At 39.9% G+C, this 26,797-nt stretch overlaps 1 protein-coding gene across 2 annotated transcripts; it reads left to right on the forward strand.

Moving 5' to 3' along the window:
• The first annotated feature begins 923 nt into the window (after positions 1 to 923).
• On the forward strand, positions 924 to 26,281 carry sgpp1a (sphingosine-1-phosphate phosphatase 1a). 2 transcript variants are annotated; one of them, XM_024420540.2, is made up of 4 exons: positions 1,574 to 1,714; positions 1,833 to 2,050; positions 10,355 to 10,444; positions 22,305 to 26,281. In XM_024420540.2, exons 2-4 carry the CDS (start codon positions 1,976 to 1,978, stop codon positions 22,854 to 22,856), a joined length of 717 nt encoding a protein of 238 aa, XP_024276308.1. In that variant the 5' UTR covers positions 1,574 to 1,714; positions 1,833 to 1,975; the 3' UTR covers positions 22,857 to 26,281. The 2 variants fall into 2 exon arrangements, with proteins under 2 accessions (XP_024276307.1, XP_024276308.1); XM_024420539.2 differs by having other exon boundaries at positions 924 to 2,050.
• The last annotated feature ends 516 nt before the right edge of the window (positions 26,282 to 26,797 follow it).

Below are 26,797 nucleotides of genomic sequence, written 5' to 3' on the forward strand. Positions count from 1 at the left end.
GATTGTAATAAAATGGAAATATCAACACTTTAATATAGAGGGCCAAATCCTATCACATAGGCTTATTTATTGGTTTCAAGCACGTCACTAATGTCAATGTCACATAAGAAGATATTTACAAAGTTCTGACATTTTGCACTTGAAAAATAGCAACTTTGCTTAACTTTCTTCATAATTCCACAATAACTAAATCCTTTGTTTTATACGCTAATGAAAGCAATTAAATGTTTAACTCAAACTTCATCTGAAAGTTTCAGTTTACTATTTGAAACTCAACATGTTTTAGAACTAATTTCAATACGAAATATGCTAACATGATTGCTATTGCTAACTAAATCGTTGCATAGCGACTCATTTTAAGACGCCATTTAAGCAGTTTGTAAGAAGATATTTGAGAAGTTCGTAAGAATTAATCTTAGTTTATGTGAAATTACTCAACACCTTAAGATTTCATGATTTTCTTATGAACTTCTCAAATATGGTTATAGTTAAGCAAAGTTGCTATTCCTCAAGTGCAATTCCTCAACAATATCTTATGAACTTGTTTTTTTTTGTAATTTTGGAGTAAGTGTTTTGGGAATCTCTAGACCCAGCTCTCCAAACGTTGTCAATACGTTCAGTACTCACTAAAATATAGATGCTCTACGAAACTCCATCATCATTACTGCCCTTATGTACTTCCAAAAAAGGTCTAAGTAAACATGTAATCAATGATCTTTCGGGATACTGTACTGCTGCTGGATCAGCCGACATGCGTGGTAGTAATTCGTTATTTTATTCGAGGTGCCGAAGGTGGATTTGGTGAACTGAATGTATTTTAATTATGTAACAACATTCCAATCTTGTTTAGCATTGTCTAGTCGTCCATGCTTCCACTATTTGTATGCCTTTGCGTCACTTTCAATTAGGGACTTTTATTTTGAAGTCAACCCGCAAATTCCACTATTGTTGCTAATCGTTATGGTGGTGAGTTTCTCAAACGCGCCGGCCACAGGCATAACTGGTTCGGATTATTTTGTGACAAGTAGCTAGCTACCTACCTACCTACCTACATCAGACTCCCCTCCTCCGATCTAGCTACAAATTTTGTATTCCAACGACTTTTCAACTAAACTGGAGTGTATCGTATTTCCTCTATTTTGTCTGTGAAAGCTACCTACAGTGGCGAACGAGACTCCATCTTGCATGTGATTTGGAGGGCGGCTAGCTAGCTAAACTAGTTTGTGTCAGACGTACTATGGCGAAAGATCTAAAAACGATGTTTGTACGGTGTTGTGGGTATTTGCAAGATCCGCACCATGTAGCATCATTTCAAAAGCTCTGTGGTGTCCAAGGCTCATTCCCAGTCAAACTGAGCAGGAAAGAATGGGAAAATGATTTTTTTGTTAACGGTGCCTGCGTGAAACGCCACCAGGACCAAAGTGGAAACGGCGAGGGACATGTTGGCGGACCGCAAATCGAAGGTCCTCTGCAAAGAAAAAGCGTAACTGCCAGAGAACAACATAACGACTGTTCAAACAAGCTGCAACATGGAACAGCTCTGGTGTCTGGGATAGGGGAGACACCCGAACAGACGGTTTCCCATGAGGGAAACAGACAAAGTAGCGGCTGTAGATTGACTGGGAAGTCGTCGAAAGCTGTTGAGAGTGACCGCGAGAATGGGGACTCTAGTGGAAGGGTCAAACCTCTTCGCAGGAACTCACTGACTGGGGATGTAGGCCAGGAGTTTATTATTCAGAATAAGTTCCTATTCTACCTTTTCACATTCGGGTCCGAGCTTGGTAACGAGATGTTCTTCATTGTTTTCTTCCCCTTCCTAATTTGGAATGTAGATGCTTTTGTCAGCCGGCGAATCCTTGTGGTTTGGATTTGGAATCTTTTCCTCGGCCAATCTACCAAAGACATTGTCCGCTGGACGCGACCAGCATCTCCGCCTGTGGTTAAAGTGGAGGTGTTTTACAACTCAGAGTACAGTATGCCATCAACGCATGCCATGTCCGGGACCGCCATCCCTTTCTCGCTCTTCCTACTCACGTATGGACGCTGGCAGGTAGGCTATGCATCAAACCTAGCCTATGATCACAATTTTGAAACTATCCGATTTGTTTACAAACAATTTAGTATTTTGAGATTCTGATGTGGTATTGACAGTTGAACTAAACTCATGAAACATTTATCCACCTCATTCTAAAGGCACTGTAAATATATTCAAAATTGTATCCCAACGCCCACACATTCGGACTGAGCATTTAAGTGGCTCAGGGAAATACATTATGTTATATTTGAGTTATATAGAAAAATACACAGTGATTTAAAAAAAATAAAGTGATGATTAAAAAAATTGACTGCACGAGGGCTTTAGAATTTAATTAAGTTTTGTAATGGAGTGGCAACGGGATACAGCGTTTATGTATCCCAATTTGCCCAGGCTAAAAAAAATAAGGATATTTCTGCGCATGTGCATGATTTAAAGAAAAATTGTTACGGGGTGCTCGGCGGCGACGCCCCCTTCCTTCATCGCCATTGTCTGGACGTTTGGGTCTTTGCTTGTCAAGAAAAGATACACGTCAAATAACGCAGTTCTATTATACAATGTTGTGTGTAATACATTTGCACGTGCAATCCAAGCGCCACCACTACTGTCAGTAGCACTGTCAAAGCTGTACAAAAAAGTCTGCAAACACCGGCCACCAACGATGTGTTTACTGTACCGCGTTGGTAATAAAGCATGATTTGTTCGACCGCACCAATACAACCAGCCTGAAAACAATGACCAGTAGAAACTGCAGTCATTTTCATTATTCTTAACAAGGATTCCGGCTAAATCATTGTTAGTGGAATTTGCGGTTTGTCTTCAAAATAAAAGTACATCGTTGAAAGCGATGCGGAAAGTTACAATTGGTGGAATCGTGCCGTATTTAGACTAGGTAATGTTGAACAAGGTTGGAATGTGAAGCAATGAAATGGGGTATCAGTCGACTCTGTGACAGCCAACAGAACACAACTGTGAAAAGTTTACGCAAATATTAGTGTTGTAGCTCTTATGTGAAATCACCTTCCCAGTCAGCCTATTTTGTGTGTTGACATTCATATTGCACTGTAAAGCTTTACCTAAGGATTGGAGATCAATGAAATGGGGTATCAGTCTACTCAAAACCCAATATATCTTTTCCCAACGTCCTCCTTAGTTATCAGACTCCAAAACATCCACACAGTATTGCTTTTCCTCGGGAATAGTGTTCAATACACATAGGTTGACAAGAACTGTGACTCAATTCACAGTTGTTTCAGAGTCCCACAATAAGAGCTACAATGCTAATGTTCTCTGGGTGTTGCTGACAAGACTGATCCCCCATGCCATTGATCCACAATCCATAGGTAAGGCTGTACAATGAAATAAATGTGCCCACAATGCAATTCTAAAGTATAATACATCCCGTGTGATTTCAACAGATTTTTGTCAAATTAACAAATTATTGTCTTGTTTTTCTTTTACATTCCAACCTCGTTTAGCATGAGTTATTCAGTTATGGCATAATTCTACTATGTGTATTCATTTGCATCACTGTCAAAGACGTACTTTTATTTTGAAGGCTAATCCTTATTGTGGCTAGCTTCACATAGATGTGTCCGACCACCATTAATCAAATAAGAACGGTCTTATAAATTGGGGTTATTTTAGACGATGACACCTAGCTATATAGTTAGCTAGTTTACTATAGCAACTGAAACAGATTAAGTCGTTTTGCTATGTTTTTGGGGAAGAACATTCCATGAGCTAGCTAGCGCTTTTTTTATGACCAGCACTGTAGGTGCGCAAGACAACTTTACCAGCATCATAGCATACATATCGATGAGTCGTTGTTACTTATGAAATACGAGTGATAGTGTAATCACTGTGAAATAACTGCGCAAAAAAATAATGAACGCTTTAAATTATTATTTGACATGTATCTTTTTTGACACGCAAAGACCCAAACAGCTTTCCATAGTTCGCTGGTGTAGCCTTCAACATTTATGGAATGCCGTAGTTTCAGATTGTCGCAATAAGAGCTACGATGCTAAACTTCTCTGGGTGTCATTGCGTAGACTGATACCCCCATGTCGTCATCCACAATCCATAGGTAAGGCTTTACAGTGAAATAAGTGTGCCCCCAATGCAATTCTAAAGTCTAATACATCAAGTGTGATTTCACATTTTTGTCAAATTGTCTTTTGTTGAATTTATTTAACTTTCCAACCTCGTTTAGCATGATTTATTAAATTATGGCATAATTCCACTATTTGTAGTCCTTTGCTTCACTGTCAACAACAGACATTTTTCACTAATGTGGTTAATCCTTATTGTGGCTGGCTTTACATAGGTGGGTCCGACCACCGTTAATCAAATAAGAACTGTCTTATAAATTAGGGGTATTTTAGATAGTTAGCAAGCAAACTATAGGTACTGAAACAGATTATACTGTTTAGCTATGTTTTTGGGAAAAAATATTGTTTGCTTCCATGAGCTTGCTAGCTTTTTTTAAACGTCTGACTTCAACTGTATATTTTTGGGAATGTTCGTTCAAATCGCTGCCGAATTTTTTATTTCAGCTGTTCAGAAACATGTTCAGCTACATTAGAAAAAGGAATATGTGCCTAAAATAACACATGCCCATAATGTGATCTCTATGCTTAGATTTAAGAAAGAGGTTTCCAGAGGGGCGAAACTCCGTAGCCACTGCCTATTCATTTAAAAAAAAAACTGAATGTCTAGAATGAGCTTTATGATACATTTACATAACACTATCAAATTCTATGGCAGCCATGTTAGCTCCTCATTAACATTGCATGGGGAATATTTAAACAATGCTTTAACTGAATGTTTAGAATTGGAACAATATTCTAAAAGTTGGATTAACTCTCTAAATATATGGCTCTGGGTACACTTACCCGTAGGATATTAAAAATCAGCTTTTCTGTGTCGGAATGGTTTGGGGGTACCCCAACAACAGAATGCGTGGGTGTATACCGGTCATTAAAGGGGAACTGCACCTGCTTATTTGGCCTCGTTTTTTAGCTTGCTCCTCAAATGCTGGGTGCCATGACAGAAGCCAACTCGGAGTTGGCTTGGGGGTGTGATTTGATATGTGTGTTTCTTGGGTGTGTCCACCACCAAGACACCCATCTGTCTGATCCTTGCTCACAGAGTGCAAACCAGCTGTGTAACGTGAGCCCCAGTTAGAGGTGGGGGAGGAGAGGGACACAACAGCCAGAATGACAGAGGGATTCATGTGATGTGGTTTTCTAACAATTCACAGCACATTTAACATTTGCTGGACATGTTTTTTCGGCAATCCCAAAGTTGTCTGTCTGACCGCCCGCAGCATGAACCATTCCAACCGCGCCTCAGATTTCTCCTTCGGGTCCTACGGTGATGCGGGGCTCGATTGTGAACACAAGGTTAGGTAGAGGGTACCTAGCTAGCAAACGTTAGCTAGCCCAAGTGTGGCTTACAGCTAGCTAGCTAGACAAGAAGATCCATGGTCTCTCCCAGTGAAATAGATTTTGAAAATTATTGTCTCAATACTCTCACCACTTGAGTGTTGTACATACAGTGCCTTGCGAAAGTATTCGGCCCCCTTGAACTTTGCGACCTTTTGCCACATTTCAGGCTTCAAACATAAATATATAAAACTGTATTTTTTTGTGAAGAATCAACAACAAGTGGGACACAATCATGAAGTGGAACGACATTTATTGTATATTTCAAACTTCTTTAACAAATCAAAAACTGAAAAATTGGGCATGCAAAATTATTCAGCCCCCTTAAGTTAATACTTTGTAGCGCCACTTTTTGCTGCAATTACAGCTGTAAGTCGCTTGGGGTATGTCTCTATCAGTTTTGCACATCGAGAGACTGAAATTCTTTCCCATTCCTCCTTGCAAAACAGCTCGAGCTCAGTGAGGTTGGATGGAGAGCATTTGGGAACAGCAGTTTTCAGTTCTTTCCACAGATTCTCGATTGGATTCAGGTCTGGACTTTGACTTGGCCATTCTAACACCTGGATATGTTTATTTTTGAACCATTCCATTGTAGATTTTGCTTTATGTTTTGGATCATTGTCTTGTTGGAAGACAAATCTCCGTCCCAGTCTCAGGTCTTTTGCAGACTCCATCAGGTTTTCTTCCAGAATGGTCCTGTATTTGGCTCCATCCATCTTCCCATCAATTTTAACCATCTTCCCTGTCCCTGCTGAAGAAAAGCAGGCCCAAACGATGATGCTGCCACCATCATGTTTGATGGTGGGGATGGTGTGTTCAGGGTGATGAGCTGTGTTGCTTTTACGCCAAACATAATGTTTTGCATTGTTGCCAAAAAGTTCAATTTTGGTGTCATCTGACCAGAGCACCTTCTTCCACATGTTTGTTGTGTCTCCCAGGTGGCTTGTGGGAAACTTTAAATGACACTTTTTATGGATATCTTTAAGAAATGGCTTTCTTCTTGCCACTCTTCCATAAAGGCCAGATTTGTGCAATATACGACTGATTGTTGTCCTATGGACAGAGTCTCCCACCTCAGCTGTAGATCTCTGCAGTTCATCCAGAGTGATCATGGGCCTCTTGGCTGCATCTCTGATCAGTCTTCTCCTTGTATGAGCTGATAGTTTAGAGGGATGGCCAGGTCTTGGTAGATTTGCAGTGGTCTGATACTCCTTCCATTTCAATATTATCGCTTGCACAATGCTCCTTGGGATGTTTTAAAGCTTGGGAAATCGTTTTGTATCCAAATCCGGCTTTAAACTTCTTCACAACAGTATCTCGGACCTGCCTGGTGTGTTCCTTGTTCTTCATGATGCTCTCTGCGCTTTTAACGGACCTCTGAGACTATCACAGTGCAGGTGCATTTATACGGAGACTTGATTACACACAGGTGGATTGTATTTATCATCATTAGTCATTTAGGTCAACATTGGATCATTCAGAGATCCTCACTGAACTTCTGGAGAGAGTTTGCTGCACTGAAAGTAAAGGGGCTGAATAATTTTGCACGCCCAATTTTTCAGTTTTTGATTTGTTAAAAGTTTGAAATATCCAATAAATGTCGTTCCACTTCATGATTGTGTCCCACTTGTTGTTGATTCTTCACAAAAAAATACAGTTTTATATCTTTATGTTTGAAGCCTGAAATGTGGCAAAAGGTCGCAAAGTTCAAGGGGGCCGAATACTTTCGCAAGGCACTGTAAATAAAGATCACTGTAAACAGTAGTGCCGTTGCAAGGGATTTATTATAGTTAGCTAACTATATGGAAAACAGTGTTCATCTTCTCATTTTGCAGCAGAAATCTGGCTGACTGCCGACAGTTGTCACTGCAGCGTAAGTGAAAACTGCTTAAATCCAGGCACCATTTTTTTTACCTCTGGACTGGATCAAATGTAAAACATGAAATAGTTCTGATTGTGGTCTCAACATTACAATACCATGCATGGAGCTCAGAGATGTGTGAAATTGTGCAATTTAATCACAACTTTGAACCTTTTCAAATGTTTTTATTTAACTGGGCAAGTCTGTTAAGAAGAAATTCTTATTAGCAATTTATGGAATTTTCCAAGTATTCCAAAGGAGCATGTTGACAGTTGATCATGCCCCTCTTAGTGTTTATATCAATGATCCAAAATCTATTCTGACCAAAGTATTATTGCAGATCATTTCATGATGTACTTAGATGTTGTATAAAGGTAAACAAAATAGGGAAACCTGTCACCTTTTAAACATTGCTTAGGCCCAACTCAACATCCTTGCCTCCTTTCATTCAGGTTGGTTGCTCAAATTAGCTAATTTTCCAGTGAAAACAGAGTGAAACATTTGTGGCTGCTTACTATTGCACAATAGCCTGCTTTTTAATGCTGTATGCTCACTGCTTGTACATTAGCCCCGACAGCCCTCCCCCATATCCTAGCAAGCAATCTTACTGGTTCAGTCATATCAGGAGAGATGTGTTGTGATGCCCTCTTAATGGGAAAAGTAAGAGTGGCTAATCTCAGAACCAATACGACTGAACATGTGTGATAAGAGAGAGAACAGGCTGTTTCATTATCCCTTGTGTAACTGAGCCACAGACTCAGTTCAGCAGGTTTAAAGAGTGTGTTGATCCATTGAAGAGAAGTTAGCATCTCCCTGCAGTTTTGGGTGAACTGTAGCCTAGTCCATGTGATTGGATGTCCAGGCTTCTGTCACAGCCTATCCCCACCATGACATTTCACTCATGACATTGTCATTAGCAATCATCAGAATAAGGCCTTCTACTCCTCTCCATTTTTATGGTTCGATATTATCCGTTTAGTTGACCAATGAGCACAGAAATGGATGCAATTTGCTAAGCCTATTTGGTCGAAATATAGCAAGACATTTGCTTCGAATTCTGATTTACAGTAGGACTGTTTCAGTATCATCTAGGCCCGGAATGGCCAACTCCAGTCCTTGGGGGCCTGATTGGTGTCACTTTTCCCCCAGCCCCAGCTTACACTGCAATAATCAACTAATCATAATCTTCAGTTTAGAATGGAATTAGTTTAATCAGCTATGTTTGCTAGGGATTGAGAAAAGGTGTGACACCACCCCGGCCAGTAAAAAGCATATTATAGCCCGTTTGGAGTTTGCTAAAAGGCTCTGACCATGAGAAACAAGATTCTCTGGTCTGATGAAACCAAGATTGAAGTCTTTGGCCTGAATGCCAAGCCTCACGTCTGCAGGAAACCTGGCACCATCCCTATGGTGGTGGCAGCATCATGCTGTGGGGATGTTTTTCAGCAGCAGAGACTGGGAGATTAGTCAGGATCGAGACAAAGATGAACGGCGCAAAGTACAGAGATCTTTGACGAAAACCTGCTCCAGAGCGCTCAGACTGGGGCTACGGTTCACCTTCTGACAGGACAACAACCCTAAGCACACAGCCAAGACAACGTAGGAGTAGCTTCGGGACAAGTCTCAAACAGTTCTGGAGAGACCTGAAAATAGCTGTGCAGCGACGCTCCCCATCCAACCTGACAGAGCTTGAGAGGATCTGCAGAGAAGAATGGGAGAAACTACCCAAATACAGGTGTGCCAAGCTTGTAGCGTCATAACCAAGAAGAATTGAGGCAGTAAATTTACTGCGTAAAAAGAAAAGGGTCTGAATTCTTTATTGAATCCTTTATTTAAAAAATAAATAAAATTGCAAACATTTCTAAACGATTTCATCAATTTAAGAATAAGGCATTAACGTAACAAAATGTGGAAAAAGTCAAGGGATCTGAATACTTTCTGAATGCACTGTATTGAAGGAGGGTAATTCGTTCCTCCCCAAAGCCCCCAAAAGGTTTGACAACCATCCCCTATTATGGATCGCCCCCATGCCAGTAAATTTAGATCTGTCCCTAACCAGACTCAATAAATATCTTAACGTTACAAACATCTTACCATCCTTCTGCCAAATAATCTTTCTATGGATTACAGTGGGGCTCTGCCTATAAATCTATACCAAATCACTAAAATATTTATGACTCATTTCAGAATCTGTTTTTCTTGAAGGGGAACGGAGACAAAAGCAAAGACCTTGGGAAAAATCTGCCTTGTCTATGGCATTAAAATTCACGGTTCATTGTTAATCTGTCCATCAAACATCTGGGTAGGCCTATTCTGATACTTGAAGAGTCTCATTACTGTACATTTTTGATAATGGGGCTATTCAATCCTGACCCTCGAAGGCATTGTACAACTTGTTTTCTTTTCTTCCTTGTGGTTAGTCTCATAGGTTAATAAATGACTTTCTGTGATTGGCCTGATGGTTCTCCCACCTGGTTTCACCATAGACATTAAAACCAGTAGATAGCGCTGATGTCATCCACGTATTCCTATGACTATGTAAAACTCCCAGTGGAGCATGAAGCCGGGAATTATGAGAATTTGAAGCTCACCATACTGCTGAATGGCACCAAAAAAATCACTAAGGATCATGGTGAAAATGGCCATAACTAGCAAAGGATCATGGTCGATATAGTCGTTTTCATCCTGCCTGAAAGCCTCGTAGCTTGCCAGCCCGTGATTGGTCTATGTCAGCACGTGTGACGACAGGTCGCAGGTCTGAATCAGTCTGATTTAATGAATAGCCTAGCCAAATGAACAACCAATAGGCCTATTGCTGTGGCCCTCCAGGACTGTAATTGAATAGCTTTTTACACACTTGAGATAGAACACACGGTACCTGTGACTGATTGGTATTCAGCTTGTTAAGCACAGCTAATGATATGTATAGGCTGAAGTTTTTAAATCATGAATGTGAACAATAGTAACCCCCTCCCCTTTTTTTCCCCCGTTTGTTGCTCTTGCTCACAGTACCCTTTCCTGTTTGGCTTGAGTCTGGCCATCTGCTGGAGTTTCCTCGTCTGTGTAAGCAGAGTCTACATGGGCATGCACTCTGTCCTGGTAAGTCAATAGTATTTTAGACCAAACAAGAACCTTTTCTTGAAATATGAGGGGGTAAAACATGCATTCTAAGAAATGTTTATACATTTGTTGTTGAAGACATTCAAGGTTTAACCTGCAATCCATGCTCCGTTTCACGGTAGTTCCACCTCGTGGTTTCCATCTTGCCATGCCTTCATTGCAACACCTTATTCTAAAAAAATAATCACATGACATTCAAAAGTTAAGTGTTAACTCCTGTAAACGTCCAACTATTGGAAAAGCGAGTCAGGTACAGGGCTTTTTTTTCTGAAGAGGCAGTGTATGTTTTGAGCCTGGCTTGAATTTGCACTGGAGCAAATGGACAGAAGATAGTCTACATTTCTGTCTGATTCTGTGTGGTGGTTATAATAAATAGTTATTTTATTAGGTGCTTTCATGCACCCAAAGCAGTACAACACAATATGAAAAACATCACACTGTTTTCAAATCGCCCTGGTGTGTACAGAACATCTGTATTGGACAAGCAGGGGTGAAAGTAGATTGATTTTAACATGGAGATCCTATTTATAGCTCTGCCTTTTTAAATTCATGCCCCTTTTGACTTTTCCTAAATTACTCTATTTAACACACTGACGTTGTTAGAATGTCTATCACTAACATAATTTGTGTTAGGAGGACATGTCACCCCACCCCGCCTTCACCCAATAGTTGCCTGCCCAGCTGATAATGGCCCATCTAAACTATATCAAAGTTAATTTCACACATATAATAATAGATGTAGCCTTAAAACCAGATTAAATTGAGTCTGATGGTTGACAATATTATCAATTGTCAAATTGTGACTGATGAACAGCACAGCGTGTGGAATTGAAACGGGAAAAACTAAAAGCAAGTCCTTCTACAGAGTCGCATAATTTTGTTGTATGATTTTTAGTCTTTTATAAACCATACAAAACATACACAAACAACATCCTACAAACATCAACTACATCACAGCTGCCCGACCCACTAGCACATACCCCCATCTCCAGAACCCACATCACTTTCTGCCACATGGCCTGAAACTGCACCATTTTGTTTCTATCCATAGCCCACGCACATTCAATATATTAAATAATAAATCATTTGATTTTTCCATTGTTAATGATAGCCGATTTGATTGATTTTCCAAGTTTTTAGTATCTGTTTTTTCAAGATGTCGAGAATTGTCCTACCCATCGGGTTTCTCACTACACCCCCATATACCATGTCTTGAAATAGGCAGACTTTCCAGACCTTAAAGCATTCCCAGAAGGCATGTATTTTTCACTCATTATTAGTTTAACACTTAAAGAAAGAATCTACCCAAAACCACTCATTACTATAGTTGTCAGTGTTAAATAACACTGTCAGAACAATATTTTTTGTGAACAAATGTTTCATTTTGTCATTATAATAAGGTTGGTAGCAACGTGAAAATCGTTGTGGAAATCTGTTGCAACTCGAGTCGACTACAAAAGCCGCAATGCTCTCTCTATGGGGTAGCTGTAAGTAACAGTTTAAGGTGATTTGTTTTTACAGCTATCAATTTACGAGTCTACAATCTCAATGTTCAACCTGCAGATTGATGTGCCTCAGAGTGGAGCCCCCCCCCAATTGTATTTATTTATTTTAAATAACATTATAGGATTTTAGTTTTTGGTCCAAAAATCACCAGGAATTCATCTATAAATTACTTTCACTTAGGAAATCTGTTCAATTATTCCCACAAATAAAAAGAGATGTGATCATGTCCCAATGTAGTCAAGGTATGAAATGATTGTATTTGAAAATGACAGAGTACAAATTATTATAATTATGTTCCGGCCTCCCGACCATCCGGTCTGACAAAAATCAGCCCATGGCGGGATCTAGTTGCCTACCCCTGCTCTACAGCATGATAATATGCTCAATCAAAGTTTAAGTTGAATTTCCTAGGCTTGTCTTAATCTTATGGCTTAGATCCCGCTAACGGGATTGATATGACAGCCAGTGAAAGTGCCGGGCACCAAATTACACCATTTTAAAGACAAACTTGTTGTTAATCCCACCACTGTGTCTGATTTCAAAAAGGCTTTATGACGAAAGCACACCAAATGATTTAGGTCTGCACCTAGTCACACAAAAACACAGCCATTTTTCCAGCCAAAGAGAGGAGTCACAAAAAGCAGAAATAAAGAAAATTAATCACAAACCTTTGATCTTCATTATATGACACTCATACATTTATTGTGTAACAAAGTCCTATGTTTTGTTCTATAAAGTTCATATTTATATCCAAAAAATATCAGTTTACATTGGCGTGTTACGTTCAGTAATGTTTTGCTACCAAAAAATCTGCCAATTTTTGCAGAGAGCCACATCAATTTACAGAAATACTCATCATAAATGTTGATGAAAATACAAGTTTTATGCATGGAACTTTAGATACAGCAGTTGCATTAAGGAGAAGTGTGTCAGATTTCTAAAAAGCTTTACCGAAAAAGCACAACATGCAATAATCTGAGTACGGCGCTAAGACACAAAAACAAGCCATACAGATATCCACCATGTTGTGCAGTCAACAGAAGTCAGAAATACCATTACAAATATTCACATACCTTTGATCTTCATCAGGATGCACTCCCAGGAATCCCAGTTCCACAAATGTTTGATAAAGTCCATCATTTATGTCCAAATACCTCCTTTTTGTTTGCGCGTTTAGTACACAATCCAAACTCACGAGGCGCGGGCAAGTCCAGGCGAAAGTTCAGACGAAAAGTCATGTTCGTAGAAACATGTCAGACAAAGTATAGAATCAGCCTTTAGGATGTTTTTATCATAAATCTTCAATAATGTTTCATCCGGAGAATTCCTTTGTCTGTAGAAATGCAATAGAACGCAGCTAACTCTCACGTGAGCAGCTCATGGCACTCTGCCAGACCCCGGACTCAATCAGCTCTCATTCCCCCATCCTTCACAGTAGAAGCCTCAAACAAGGTTCTAAAGACTGTTGACATATAGTGGAAGCCTTATGACCCCAATGACATGGAAAACTACAAACTGCATATTTCCCACTTCCTGGTTGGATTTTTTCTCAGGTTTTTGCCTGCCAAAGGAGTTCTGTTATACTCAGACATCATTCAAACAGTTTTAGAAACTTCAGAGTGTTTTCTATCCAAATCTACTAATACTATGCATATACATTGCTAAAAAAAAATAAAGGGAACACTTAAACAACACAATGTAACTCCAAGTCAATCACACTTCTGTGAAATCAAACTGTCCACTTAGGAAGCAACACTGATTGACAATAAATTTCACATGCTGTTGTTCAAATAAAATAGACAACAGGTGGAAATTATAGGCAATTAGCAAGACACCCCCAATAAAGGAGTGGTTCTGCAGGTGGTGACCACAGACCACTTTTCAGTTCCTATGCTTCCTGGCTGATGTTCTGGTCACTTTTGAATGCTGGCAGTGCTTTCACTCTAGTGGTAGCATGAGACGGAGTCTTACAACCCACACAAGTGGCTCAGGTAGTGCAGCTCATCCAGGATGGCACATCAATGCGAGCTGTGGCAAGAAGGTTTGCTGTGTCTGTCAGCGTAGTGTCCAGAGCATGGAGGCGCTACCAGGAGACATGCCAGTACATCAGGAGATGTGGAGGAGGCCGTAGGAGGGCAACAACCCAGCAGCAGGACCGCTACCTCTGCCTTTGTGCAAAGAGGAGCAGGAGGAGCACTGCCAGAGCCCTGCAAAATGACCTCCAGCAGGCCACAAATGTGCATGTGTCTGCTCAAACGGACTCCATGAGGGTGGTATGAGGGCCCGACGTCCACAGGTGGGGGTTGTGCTTACAGCCCAACACCGTGCAGGACGTTTGGCATTTGCCAGAGAACACAAAGATTGGCAAATTTGCCTCTGGTGCCCTGTGCTCTTCACAGATGAAAGCAGGTTCACACTGAGCACATGTGACAGTCTGGAGACGCCGTGGAGAACGTTCTGCTGCCTGCAACATCCTCCAGCATGACCGGTTTGGCGGTGGGTCAGTCATGGTGTGGGGTGGCATTTCTTTGGGGGGGCCGCACAGCCCTCCATGTGCTCGCCAGAGGTAGCCTGACTGCCATTAGGTTCCGAGATGAGATCCTCAGACCCCTTGTGAGACCATATGCTGGTGCGGTTGGCCCTGGGTTCCTCCTAATGCAAGACAATGCTAGACCTCATGTGGCTGTAGTGTGTCAGCAGTTCCTGCAAGAGGAAGGCATTGATGCTATGGACTGGCCCGCCCGTTCCCCAGACCTGAACCCAATTGAGCACATCTGGGACATCATGTCTCGCTCCATCCACCAACGCCACGTTGCACCACAGACTGTCCAGGAGTTGGCGGATGCTTTAGTCCAGGTCTGGGAGGAGATCCCTCAGGAGACCATCCGCCACCTCATCAGGAGCATGCCCAGGCATTGTAGGGAGGTCATACAGGCACGTGGAGGCCACACACACACTACTGAGCCTCATTTTGACTTGTTTTAAGGACATTACATCAAAGTTGGATCAGCCTGTAGTGTGGTTTTCCACTTTAATTTTGTGTGTGACTCCAAATCCAGACCTCCATGGGTTGATAAATTTGATTTCCATTAATAATTTTTGTGTGATTTTGTTGTCAGCACATTCAACTATGTAAAGAAAAAAGTATTGAATAAGAATATTTCATTCATTCAGATCTAGGATGTGTTATTTTAGTGTTCCCTTTAATTTTTTGAGCAGTGTATTAGCAACTGGGCCTGAGTAGCAGGCAGTTTACTCTGGGCACCTTATTCATCCATTCATCCTTATTCATCCAAGCTACTCAATACTGCCCCCATCCAAGTTAAATTATGTAGATTCATCTTGGCCTCTGTTTCACCAGCCCTTTCCCCAACATTTAGTTTCTCACTACAACAAATGTTGTATAATGGAAATGCACAAATAATTTTGTTGCAGTCTTTCTCATGTCATTCAAACAAGTCTGGTGCTTCATGCTCTAAACGACTCAATTTTCTAGTTCTGCTGTATGTAAAGAAATGGGCGGGCTGTCGGTTGAGCCTAATGCTTCGATTGGACAGAGCTCAGCTTCATCTCAGTTTACTCGCTTTTTATTGCACAACAAGTTCCACTCGCACGTTTTGCTCAGATCATTTAGATTGGTGCTGCCAACTGGGTATATGATTAATCAGTTGGCGAGGATGTTTGCCAGCAAGCTAATAATGTGTATAATATCTAACAAGCGGCATGAGCGTAGGAAAACAGGATAAAACGTTGATGCTGATTTCTGACTCAGTTGACAGCAAACTTGCATGCCTGCTGCTAGTTTTGAGAACTCTCACACACCTCTTCTGCTCCTGCAGCTTGTTGCGGTCTATAAAGCTGCAGAGAGATGATTTTAAGTAGGCCTAGGTTAACTACAACCATTTTAAAACATGTTATAACACTTCTGTTTTTCATCATTAGGGGTCCTAGCACCCAAGGTTAAAATAAGTGATGGGCATTTTGAGTCTTTTCAGTGAGGTGGATCATTCGACACTTTGTCAGTAGGATATCAGTTTTTTTCAAATCAGTCCATCTTGTGACATTTTGACTTCTGACTGAGGTAAAAATGAAAGTCCTTGTGCACACCTATCACTGAAATTGTTCAGTGGAGTTCATGCTTAACCCATTCAAGTGTGTGTGTGTACACGTCTTTCCAAAGGTAATAAGGGCAAAGTTCAGTTGAGGGCCAACCTCACCATGTTGGATGTCTTATCCGGGACATTTTTTTATTTTCCTTTTTTCCACCCTGACACTTTGTTTCATATTCAACATCATGACATGGCTCTTGCACAATGTTTACTCTTATCTGTAAAGAACCTTGAACTTTTTCTGAACATCTCTATAGCTTGATAAGATGCTCAATAAAAAGTTTAAGTTGAATTACTGAGGCTAGGCCTAACCTAAATCATGTAGTAGTGCCTCTTTTGCAATCCTTTGCCCCCATATTTAGTTTTCAATCAAAAATATTTTGCATAATGGAAATGCACCAATTATTTTGTAGCATGAAGTTCATTATTGTCAAGTGATTATGTGTTTGCCGATATCTCGGAAAAACCAATTATAATGGATATGGAGAATTTTCCGGGTGCAATTATAATACACGTGTATTTTTATTATTATTATTCGTGATTCGACATTTTCCAACAAGCTAATAATGTGTATATTTAATTGATAATGCCAGAGAAGCTGTAGTTTGGAGGATATATTGGCATGGGTGTTCGTCTTGGGATGGCAAACCTTGCCAATATATCCTCCAAACCATGGCTTCTGGGGTGTTATCACTTTTATACACCGGGGTACCAACCTATTGAAATAATGATTGACATATTTCCATTTAACATTATTTTGATTTAATTTATTCATAGTATTTCATCCTTCCATGCGGATATAGTCCCGAGGTTGCTACCCAAGCCATCTGGTCGTTCATTTCATTGTATTGTATTGTTTCCAGTTAAGGTTCACTGGTCGTTAGTTCAATTGGGCAGGTTGCTATGGCAAACAAAAAATTGTTGCTATAGATCCCCCCCAGCTAGCCAACTACACAGCTAACACTATCACTCCAGACTGTAGCAGGAAAGATGCCGAACTAGCTGCATTTAGTTTTTCTATTGACAGGTCTTTACATACAGTGCCTTCAAAGTATTCACAACCCTTTACTTGTTTCACATTTTGTTACAGCCTGAATAAAACATTTATGAAATGTAGATTTTGTATCACTGATCTATTCTCCATTCTTCAAGCCTTGGCTGTGCGAGTAAATAAAATATTAGTCCCATCAGTGTGAGCTGCACAATTTACATGGTCACCTCACTCAAAACACCCTATTTTTTAGGAGGCCAAACCCATGATTTGGTCAAACAGTGAAGTACACTATCCTCATGATTCCTTTAATGAAAGTGTCTGCGTGCCCCTGTAGGCTACCTGTTGTGCTGGGGTCTGCTACTGTGTTGAGCCAGTGATACACTCTCCTTTCCCGGGGGAAATAAACGCTTTGGGGAAAATAGTGTTCTGGTTGTGTAACATTTTAAAACCCTATTGTGGGGAAGACAAAGCTATCCCGTTGTTATAGTTGAATAAAGAAGGTATAAAGAAGGATTTCTGTAGGTATAATTTGTATTTCTCAGCTCTCAATTTTGAGCTCAATAGCAACTATTTTACAACCAAAATATTTGATATGGCTTTGAGATACGGAGCATGCACTTTGGCCATTGCGATTGCATAGGCCTCATTGGGTGCTAGGCTACAACGACAATGTTTTTTGGGACATAAAAAATGTACTGTTAGATTAACATGGCTACTGGCAGTGGGTATTATATTTAGAGTTAGCAATCTAGCTAATGTGTTTTGAATTTCCACTTACTCAGTTGGTGAATTAGCCACAAATACAATAAAATAGCCTGAAATTATTTGGTGCACATACACATGCAGGCAAGCTCATCAGAAAATTCTGGAACCCTATTTTAACAGTAAAATATAACAACAATAGCCTAATTGTCAACCCAAAATGCATGACAATCACTGGATTAGGGTGCACATTAAAATATTTCAAATCACAACATAAGGATGATGAATCAACTTATTTCTTGAATCACATCTCAGTAGTCTACTTAAGCAATAAGGCCAGGGGGGGGTGTGGTGTATGCCCCATATACCACGGCTAAGGGCTTTTCTCCTGCATGACACAACGCGGAGTGCCTGGATACAGCCCTTACCCGTGGTATATTGGCCATATACCATGATGGGTTCTGACTTCTAAACTTGTCAAATGAAATATCCTTGTTCATGGTATGGAGGGCGAGAGGGGAATGCAGAACATGGTATTGTTAGATATCAGGTGTCCTGTGGAAAGGAGAAGTGCCACTGTCTGGTTTCTACACCAGAAGGTAATGGTTATCTGTAGGATGAATGTATATGGTGGGGTCAATTAAAGTTGGATATCAGCCAAGGGCTTGGAGTGTTATTGAGTAAGGGGAAAGCAATCACATGGTTGTGGTCACTGATAAGTGTGGAGAGCTGTGGATTAGTAAGGAATGGGGGCCGAGGTCAGGTCACATTAAGGGAGAGGGAACAGTTGTTATTACCCACATCACTTATTTTCCTGCCTAGCAATAAGGATGTAATGTTTAGAGAAGAGGAGGAGACTTCACCTAAAGTGGGGTATAAATACTTGTGCTGGTGGGAACATGTTTTTGTCTGTTCAACTGTCTGACACATTTGGTGAATAAACATGGTTTGAGCTTTTCATAGTTGTCTGTTAGGTTCTAAATAACAGAGTAAATACTAACAACTACAAACCCCCAGGTGCCTTATTGCTATTATAAACTGTTTACCAACGTAGTTAGAGCAGTACATATACAAGTTTTGTCATGTCAAGGCTGTCAGCCAATCAGCATTCATGGCTCGGATAATTTTTTATAAAGCACTGTGAATGGATTTATAAGATACTAAATATATATATATATATATTGCGTGACTATAAGAAAAATCATGTGTAGTTCCACCAGGGGAAATTGTTCGTCTGGAGCCCTGACCTAATAGCTTTTTCCTTGAGTCATAAAAGTGCATTGAAATGAGTTAGGTGTGTGGCTACTTGGAGACACCAGTTAGACCTCTCACTCAAACCCATGTCATTGTTTTGTCTGATGTTGCACATGCCCCAAATGTTCCATGTATACCATAAAACTTAAATTAATAGCCTGGGCGTTTATTTGTTTAAATCATTGAACACAACTGGTGCTTTTTAGAGACAGGCTACTATTTGAGACAGGTATCTATTTCCTTAATGCACAAAACTTTTACTAATTTGCATAGTTAATTGTTTAATTCCAGCATTCACTTCCAGTATTTTCATACATTTCTTTATTTTGTCTAAGTTGCCAAAAAAATAAATACTTTTCCCTGACAGAATAATTATTTTCATTAGACTGCGTTTTCGTACTGTTTTTGTACTTGCCAGTTAGCTAGCAGTTAATATTGCTGTTAGCAGCCAATGCCTAGAAGTTTCTTACTGGTGATTGAAAATGGATGATTGCCATAATTTTTTAAGTCATTACTGAATGTAACAAATCAAACATTAACCTCATAAACAATTCATGGTAATCTGGTAAACAATTCATTTTGACCCAGCGTTTATTTGAAACGAGCGTTTATTTGCTGAAATGTGTGTCATTGCCGAGCTATTAAAAGGGACAGGTGGCTATTTGAGACTCAGCATTTAGTTGAATTTTTAAGGTATTGTTATTATGTTACAGAACGTATCGAGAGTATTTACAGATTTTGTTATCAACAAATTCTGGGGAAAATGTCAATGTAGAATGCACAGAAAGTCAAGTGTAATGTTTGGCTTCAGTCTTGTCAGATGGACTGTTGTGTTGATTATGCGTATGCTTTTCATATTTCTTCTGTAAGAAACATGTCAATTTTGCCCTATCCATATAGGCCAATTCCCAGAAGTATATAGGGTTAATTGTTACATAGTTCAAATATGTTGTAGACAAAATAATGAAAAGGGATGTATGCTAGCCACAATAAACATAAAAGATTTGTAGGCTACTTAAACATGTACATTGAAAGTTGTTTGCTTTTTGCTTGACTTGAAAAACTTGTGACTCGACTCGATCTTACAAAGCAAGACATGGACCTGACTCGAGTCTCGACCCGTTCTACATGGGACTCGACTTGAGACTCGGGCCTTATGATTTGAGACTTGCTTCTGACTCGAATAACAGTGACTTGGTCCCACCTCTGCCTGGCGGTATGAAAAACAAATGCATAGAAATAATTTTATAAAACCTTTAAATTTGCCTTTATTGCCATTTATGTCACGCCATTATGTCCACGTTACACTGAATCTGAGGAATGGGAGAACACCAGCCATGACCACCTAATCTCCTCTCCATTCTTAATTTTCACCCAATAACTCTCTTTCATAAAACAGCGAGGGGGATGATCGTTGTTCTGTGGAAAGTTGATATATCTGAACAGGCCCTCTCCTCACTATATCACAGCGCTGGTCATCACCAATACTCTGTATTGGCCAAGGGGATTGTCTATTATATTTACTAAATATTCAAGTGACCGCTCTAACAATGGAAATATATCAAAAGGACCATTCTAACCAATGAGACTGCAGATACACGTGTGAACAATAGGCAATAGAGATAGAGGACACCTCTTTGTATCTTTGCCGTTATAGGCTCAAGGGCACTGCCCATGCTGTCACAGATGCTATCTCCATTTTCAAGTAGTCAATTATTTTCTTCATTGGCTGATTGCGCCCAAAATCACCATCCAGTTGACTACTTTCAAATGGTGGCCGCCCTCAATGGCAGTGTCCATGCTAAAACGGGTTATATCCATGATGGTTCCTCTATTTATCTCCGATATAAAGTTGTTTTTGGGTAAGTTTCCAAAATGCCACGTCCGTCCGCCCCCCCCCGGATGTCTGGACCATTCTTGATACACACAGGAAACTGTTGAGCATGAAAAACGTTGCAGTTCCTGGCACTACCATACCCCGTTCAAAGGCACTTGAATATTTTGTTGTTGTTGCCTATTCACCCTCTGAATGGCACACACAATCCATGTCTCAAGGCTTATAAATCCTTCTTTGTATTTAACAATTGACATCAATAAGGGATCACAGCTTTCACCTGGATTCACTTGGTCAATCTATGTCATGGAAAGAGCATATTTTGTACACTCAGTGTATATCAGTGCATTTGTATCAACCTAACCATTGCAAAACTTCTATTAGATCAAATAAGCCTCATTGGCAATGAAAAAAAGTGTCCAAATTCGACACTCATTGACCTCCATACAAAAATTCCTCACTTCATGGGCTATTTTTCGTGAACAGGTTTTGGGCTGAGTAAAACCTCTAGCTTTGCCTCTTCCTCTCTGGTATAAATTATAATGGATTTATATATTTTCCACAATCTGCCTTTTTTCTGGCCTGCAAATTGATTTTGACATGGATTTTTTTTAAATTGTGCAGCCCTCTGTTGAATTTCAAAATCCCAATGTGGCCCTTGAGCCAAAAGGTTTGCTTAAGGGCGAAAAAAACAAAACAATCTGTCTATGCTCTGCGGGGGCCCTCTAGCGTCCAGGGGCCCATTTTTCAGTGTGTGTCAGTCAATCAGTCCAAAGTTGACTGAAGAGGATGTGGATTACTTAAGAGAGCTGAGTTCAGGTTTTGGGATCATTGCAAGTTTGCAAACTTGATTTTCTGGTTAAAATCCCTTCATTGTATTTCAGATGACTTAATGTCTTTGAGGGAAAGATCAGGGACAATTGAACGGCTAATGACGTTATTTAAATATATTGCCTCTGTCTTTTTTTTTTTTGTCTTGTAATCTCTCACCAAATAGAAAGTAGAGTGAAATGGTGTTTGAACTATTTTGTTGTAATGTCATTTGAACATGGATTTTTTTTTAAATTCGCAGATTAATAGTAGTAGTTGAGAAATAATTATAGATCCTGTGTGTGAGTAATTTTGCTTCCAAGGTTGTTGGGTTTCTATCCCTCAGAAAAATCACAATCTATCCATCAACCATGGGCCCCCTCCTCCTCGTTTTTTTTTTTTATGACCAATTTATGCCTTTTACCAAAGAGCACCTTCTAATTACATAGACCTACTATTGTGTACTCTAGCAGCACTTCCCTTTTTTTCCACAAGTTATCCATCAACTAATTGAAGATGTAGTTGCGTTTTTCTCAATAGTTTCTCCCCACCACACTGCTGCGTTGACATGTGTTTAATGTATTTTGGTTTCAAAGCACCCTAATATCCTTTGCAATCTCTGTTTTACAGGAGGTCATCACTGGCTTTCTATACAGCCTGCTGATCCTGGCCGTCTTCCAATCAACGTTGGACCAGATTGACAGTTTCTACCTGACGAGCCACCATGCACCACTAGTCATTGTCATCCTGCACGTAGGCTTAGGCTTCCTGGCGTTCACCCTGGACACATGGAGCACCTCACGGGGTGACACAGCGCAGGCTCTGGGCACTGGGGCCGGGGCTGCCCTGGCCTCCCACCTCAACCACCAGCTGGGCCTGCTGGCCGACCCACCACTTTCCTCCCTGCCCCTGGCAATGCCCCCCCTGAGTGCTGCCCTATTGGCCCGCTCCCTGCTGCGCCTACTGCTTGGGGTGGTCGTCCTGCTTGCCACCCGGGCTGCAATGAAAGCAGCCACCATTCCGCTGGCCTGCCGGGTGTTTGGGCTGCCTGCTGGTGATGTACGGCAGGCACGGCAGCACATGGAAGTTGAGCTATCTTACCGCTACATCGTCTATGGCACTGTGAGCTTCAGCTGCGTCTGTCTGGTTCCCCTCCTCTTCAGCTACCTGAACCTCTCCTGAACAGACTCGATAATCTGCTAATCAGCCTCCACCCCTTGTGCTTAAACAGTACATATGTACAGCAGAGACATGGCCACATGCCTATTATATTATGGTGACCGGGAGACAAAAAAACATATGTCAACTCTAAACATGTCCACCAACTTTTTTGGGAGCGGTTGTCTTTTTCATCTCTGTCACCAGTTGTCATATTGTCAGTCTGTGCCGTTAAAAGTAAGCCCAGCTAGCACATAACGTTCTGAGAACCATATGTTTCTTAGAGCTTGGTGAGAGTGTGGTTGTCTCATGGTTATTTTGCATACAATCTTCCCACAAATTTCTGGGAATGGCACATGATAGTTGCTTGGCTTTGAAACATTCTCAGCACATTTAAGGAACTTGATGTTCTGAGATATTTCATTACTAAAACAGAAAGTTTCCCAAAAGTTCAAACATGGTTACATTTAAATTTTAGTAAGGTTTTAGGAACGTTCTCCAACTGGTTTGACATTGGTTATGTTCTCAAATAGTTCAGAGAACGTTCTTCTGTAGGAATTTCAGTACTTCAGCATTACGTTTCCTCATGGTTCTGTTTAAAGCAATGTTCTCAAACTGTTCTAGAATGTTATTTAAAAAATACATTCCGTTCTCAGCGTGAACAGCATCTTTTTTAAGTGTGTTCAAGGTGTTGGCCGCACCCTCTAATTGGCCACACCTGATCTTAATGAGTGCTTGTTTCCTTTGAAATGGGTTCAGTTTGAATAGACTAAAATGAACAGCGTTGTATGAGTAAAAAAACAAACATTGCATGCTAGCTCCATCCTGGTGGCGTAGTGGACTAATTCAATGGATAGAAAACACAGCTCATAGGTTTGAATCTCATTGACGCCATGTCACAAAAAAATACATGTGTTTGCATGATTTAATGCCTACGCAAATTAATGTCCATGTGTTCTTCCTGTGCTCAGAGTTAAACTAAGCTAGCAGTGTTATTAAAAGTCTTATTGAAACATGTTCTTAGAATGTTATTTAAGTTCAAATCAGAATGTTAATAAAAACCTCCTGGAAAACTTTCAGGGAACCGTAGTAAAATGTTCTCAGAACCTCTCTTCTACCTAAAAATGTATGTTCTCGGAACAGGCAAAAATGTTCACTTCCGTTCTCAGAATGTTTAAGAAATGTTGTGTTTTACCGGTTAGGAAATTTATGGCTTCATTCCCAGAACCAATAGGAAACCAAAAACGTGTGTTCCCACAACTTCCAATGAACCAAACGTGCTAGCTGGGAGGTGTTTGTTTTATATCAGCCAAAATCCATCTCCTCTTGATTATGCTCTGCTCCCAACAGAAGACTCTTTAAAAGAAACACAGATACTGGCCCCAGTTTTTTCAAAACATTTAAGCCAGATCAAAATGATCCTGTGTTCAATTCTGCTCCCCGTTCAGATGTCGTCCCTCATTTTTGTATGTAGTTTTATGAAGAAACTGAAGCAAATCTCTAACATATCACATGTGCTACAACAAAGATCTTGTTATATGAGCCCATGAGATTTGAGTCAACTTTTTAAAAAATGTGTGTATCTTTCTAAAATTAAGGGGAACAAAGTTGATTGTGGAAACAGGATTGAGACAAAATATCCCCTCTGTTCCGTACAGGCCCTTATCCTGCTCACTACAGCAATATTATTTACCCTTGAAACAAATAAACAGGAGGTACCTCTTGAAACAAACTGGACTCAATTCCAACCCCTACAAGTGCAGTTTGATGTCATTTCAGTTACCATTTTCCCTTGAATATATATTTTTGTTCATAGGAACATACCACAAAAATGTCACCTTACCATTTGAGAGACCATGCCCTTCCTGGATGTTTTTTTCCCTCTCAGAAATATGTGAGATTTGCAACTTGCAAGTGGAAGGATATTATACTCACTGTGATCTCAAGGCATGATTATTGTGGCATTAATCTGATGTAATTACAATGGCTGTGTTTACACACACGGCCTAATAAGATGTTTTTATTTCATATTCAATCCTTTTTGTTTGACTGTCCACATTGCACATACACATTGACCCTGCCTTTGAAATAGCACACAGACACTGATTATTTAGTGTCACTGTTCCTTTCTATTGTTTGTTGATTTTTTTTTCTATGTTATGTCTTTAGCTAAACCTCTTTGGTCTTACTTATAATGTAGACTACTGTAACAGTTTTGCGATATCTCTGACAGGCTGACATGCTTGCAACCAAGATCAGTGTTTGTTCCTATCTTGACACTGAGAATGACACAAAAAAATCAGTTGAGAGCAAAACAATCTGAACATCCAGACTCCGGTCACATGCAGAGCATTGGAAATGTATAGGATTTTAGTACCACTGCAGAGCATTGGACATGTATAGGATTTTAGTACCACATACAAATGTGGTACTAAATTGGAACTCAAAAGATCAGGGACCTCGTTTATAAAACATTATTTTGCACGTATTTGATTGTACATTTAGCTTACAATGAAATCCACAACAGATTATTTAAAAACCTTGAAATGTGCGTACCTCTAAGTTCGCAACAGACCATGCTTACAACTGTATTCCAAGCAAGACGTCATTTCGCTCCTTTGGACAAATGGAGGTGCATGCCATAGGTTAACTGTAAGGACGTTGATCTAAGGATTTGTGGTCTACGAATAAATATTATTATTATTATGGTTATATTAAGAAGACAAACAGGAAAATCAAATAAATTGTTGTTCACTTCATGAAACAATTTGGTGAGTTGGTGAAAGCACAGTATGGGAAAATGATATTTATTTTTAACGTAATAGTATTGCAAGATAATTCTTGTCTGTTCTTACGTGACAAGCTTAAATCTGTAGGGCCAAATGCAACCAATATTGGCCACCATATTACCACAAGGTGATCTCTCGTTAAACCATCAATTCACACCTAAGATCACCCGCACAGGGATCTCAAATGCTTTCAACATTTCCTGATCCCTTAAAGTCGAGCTACGAGCTCGGTCGGTGTGATGTTAGTCTGCTTTCGCCCCAAAAGGGTTTCATTTTTTTCTCGACAGGGTATTATTTGTGGTATACACCTGGTCATTGAGCAGACCAAGCGCAGATGTACCTGTTTGACAATCATTCCATACAACTGAAATAAACAATTTCCTCGTTTTCCATGCAAAATCTACTGTTGCAAGTTACCCTACACATTTTATGAATGGAAAACTTATGTGTACATACTTTAACATCTCCAATTCATGTAATTCTTTAACAACAAATTGTCTTAATACTGTATGGGCATTTCTTATCAAGAGGATGAATTAAAATATCCCAGAACTGTCCACCTCTAAAATGTGTAATTAAAGACAATCACAATTGAGTTAATATAATGTTTTCATTAAATTGTTGTCAAATAAAGTTGTCAGATGACTTTTTAAATTCTAATTATGTTGATGTTTAAAATGAAATATTCTTACAATGAATTACCAGCTTTGCAATTTTCAATGTTCCTAATGGGTACATTTTTCATTGGGGTTGGGAGTAGAGAACCTAGACGACACTGTCTGGTATCAAACTGACTTGACACGATAACAACGGGAGATAAACTAACATACAGTTGAAGTCGGAAGTTTACATACACTTAGGTTGGTGTCATTAACTCGTTTTTCAACCAATCCACAAATTTCTTAACAAACTACAGTTTTGGCAAGTCGGTTAGGACATCTACTTTGTGCATGATATAAGTAATTTTTCAGCAATTGTTTACAGATTATTTCATTTATAAATCACTATCACAATCTCAGTGGGTCAGAAGTTTACATACACTAAGTTGACTGTTCCTTTAAACAGCTTGGAAATGTCCAGAAAACGATTTCATGGCTTTAGAAGCTTCTGATAGGCTAATTGACATCATTTGAGTTAATTGGAGGTGTACCTGTGGATATATTTCAAGGCCTACCG

This window comes from Oncorhynchus tshawytscha, linkage group LG05 (assembly GCF_018296145.1).
Source record: "Oncorhynchus tshawytscha isolate Ot180627B linkage group LG05, Otsh_v2.0, whole genome shotgun sequence".
NCBI lineage: Eukaryota > Metazoa > Chordata > Actinopteri > Salmoniformes > Salmonidae > Oncorhynchus > Oncorhynchus tshawytscha.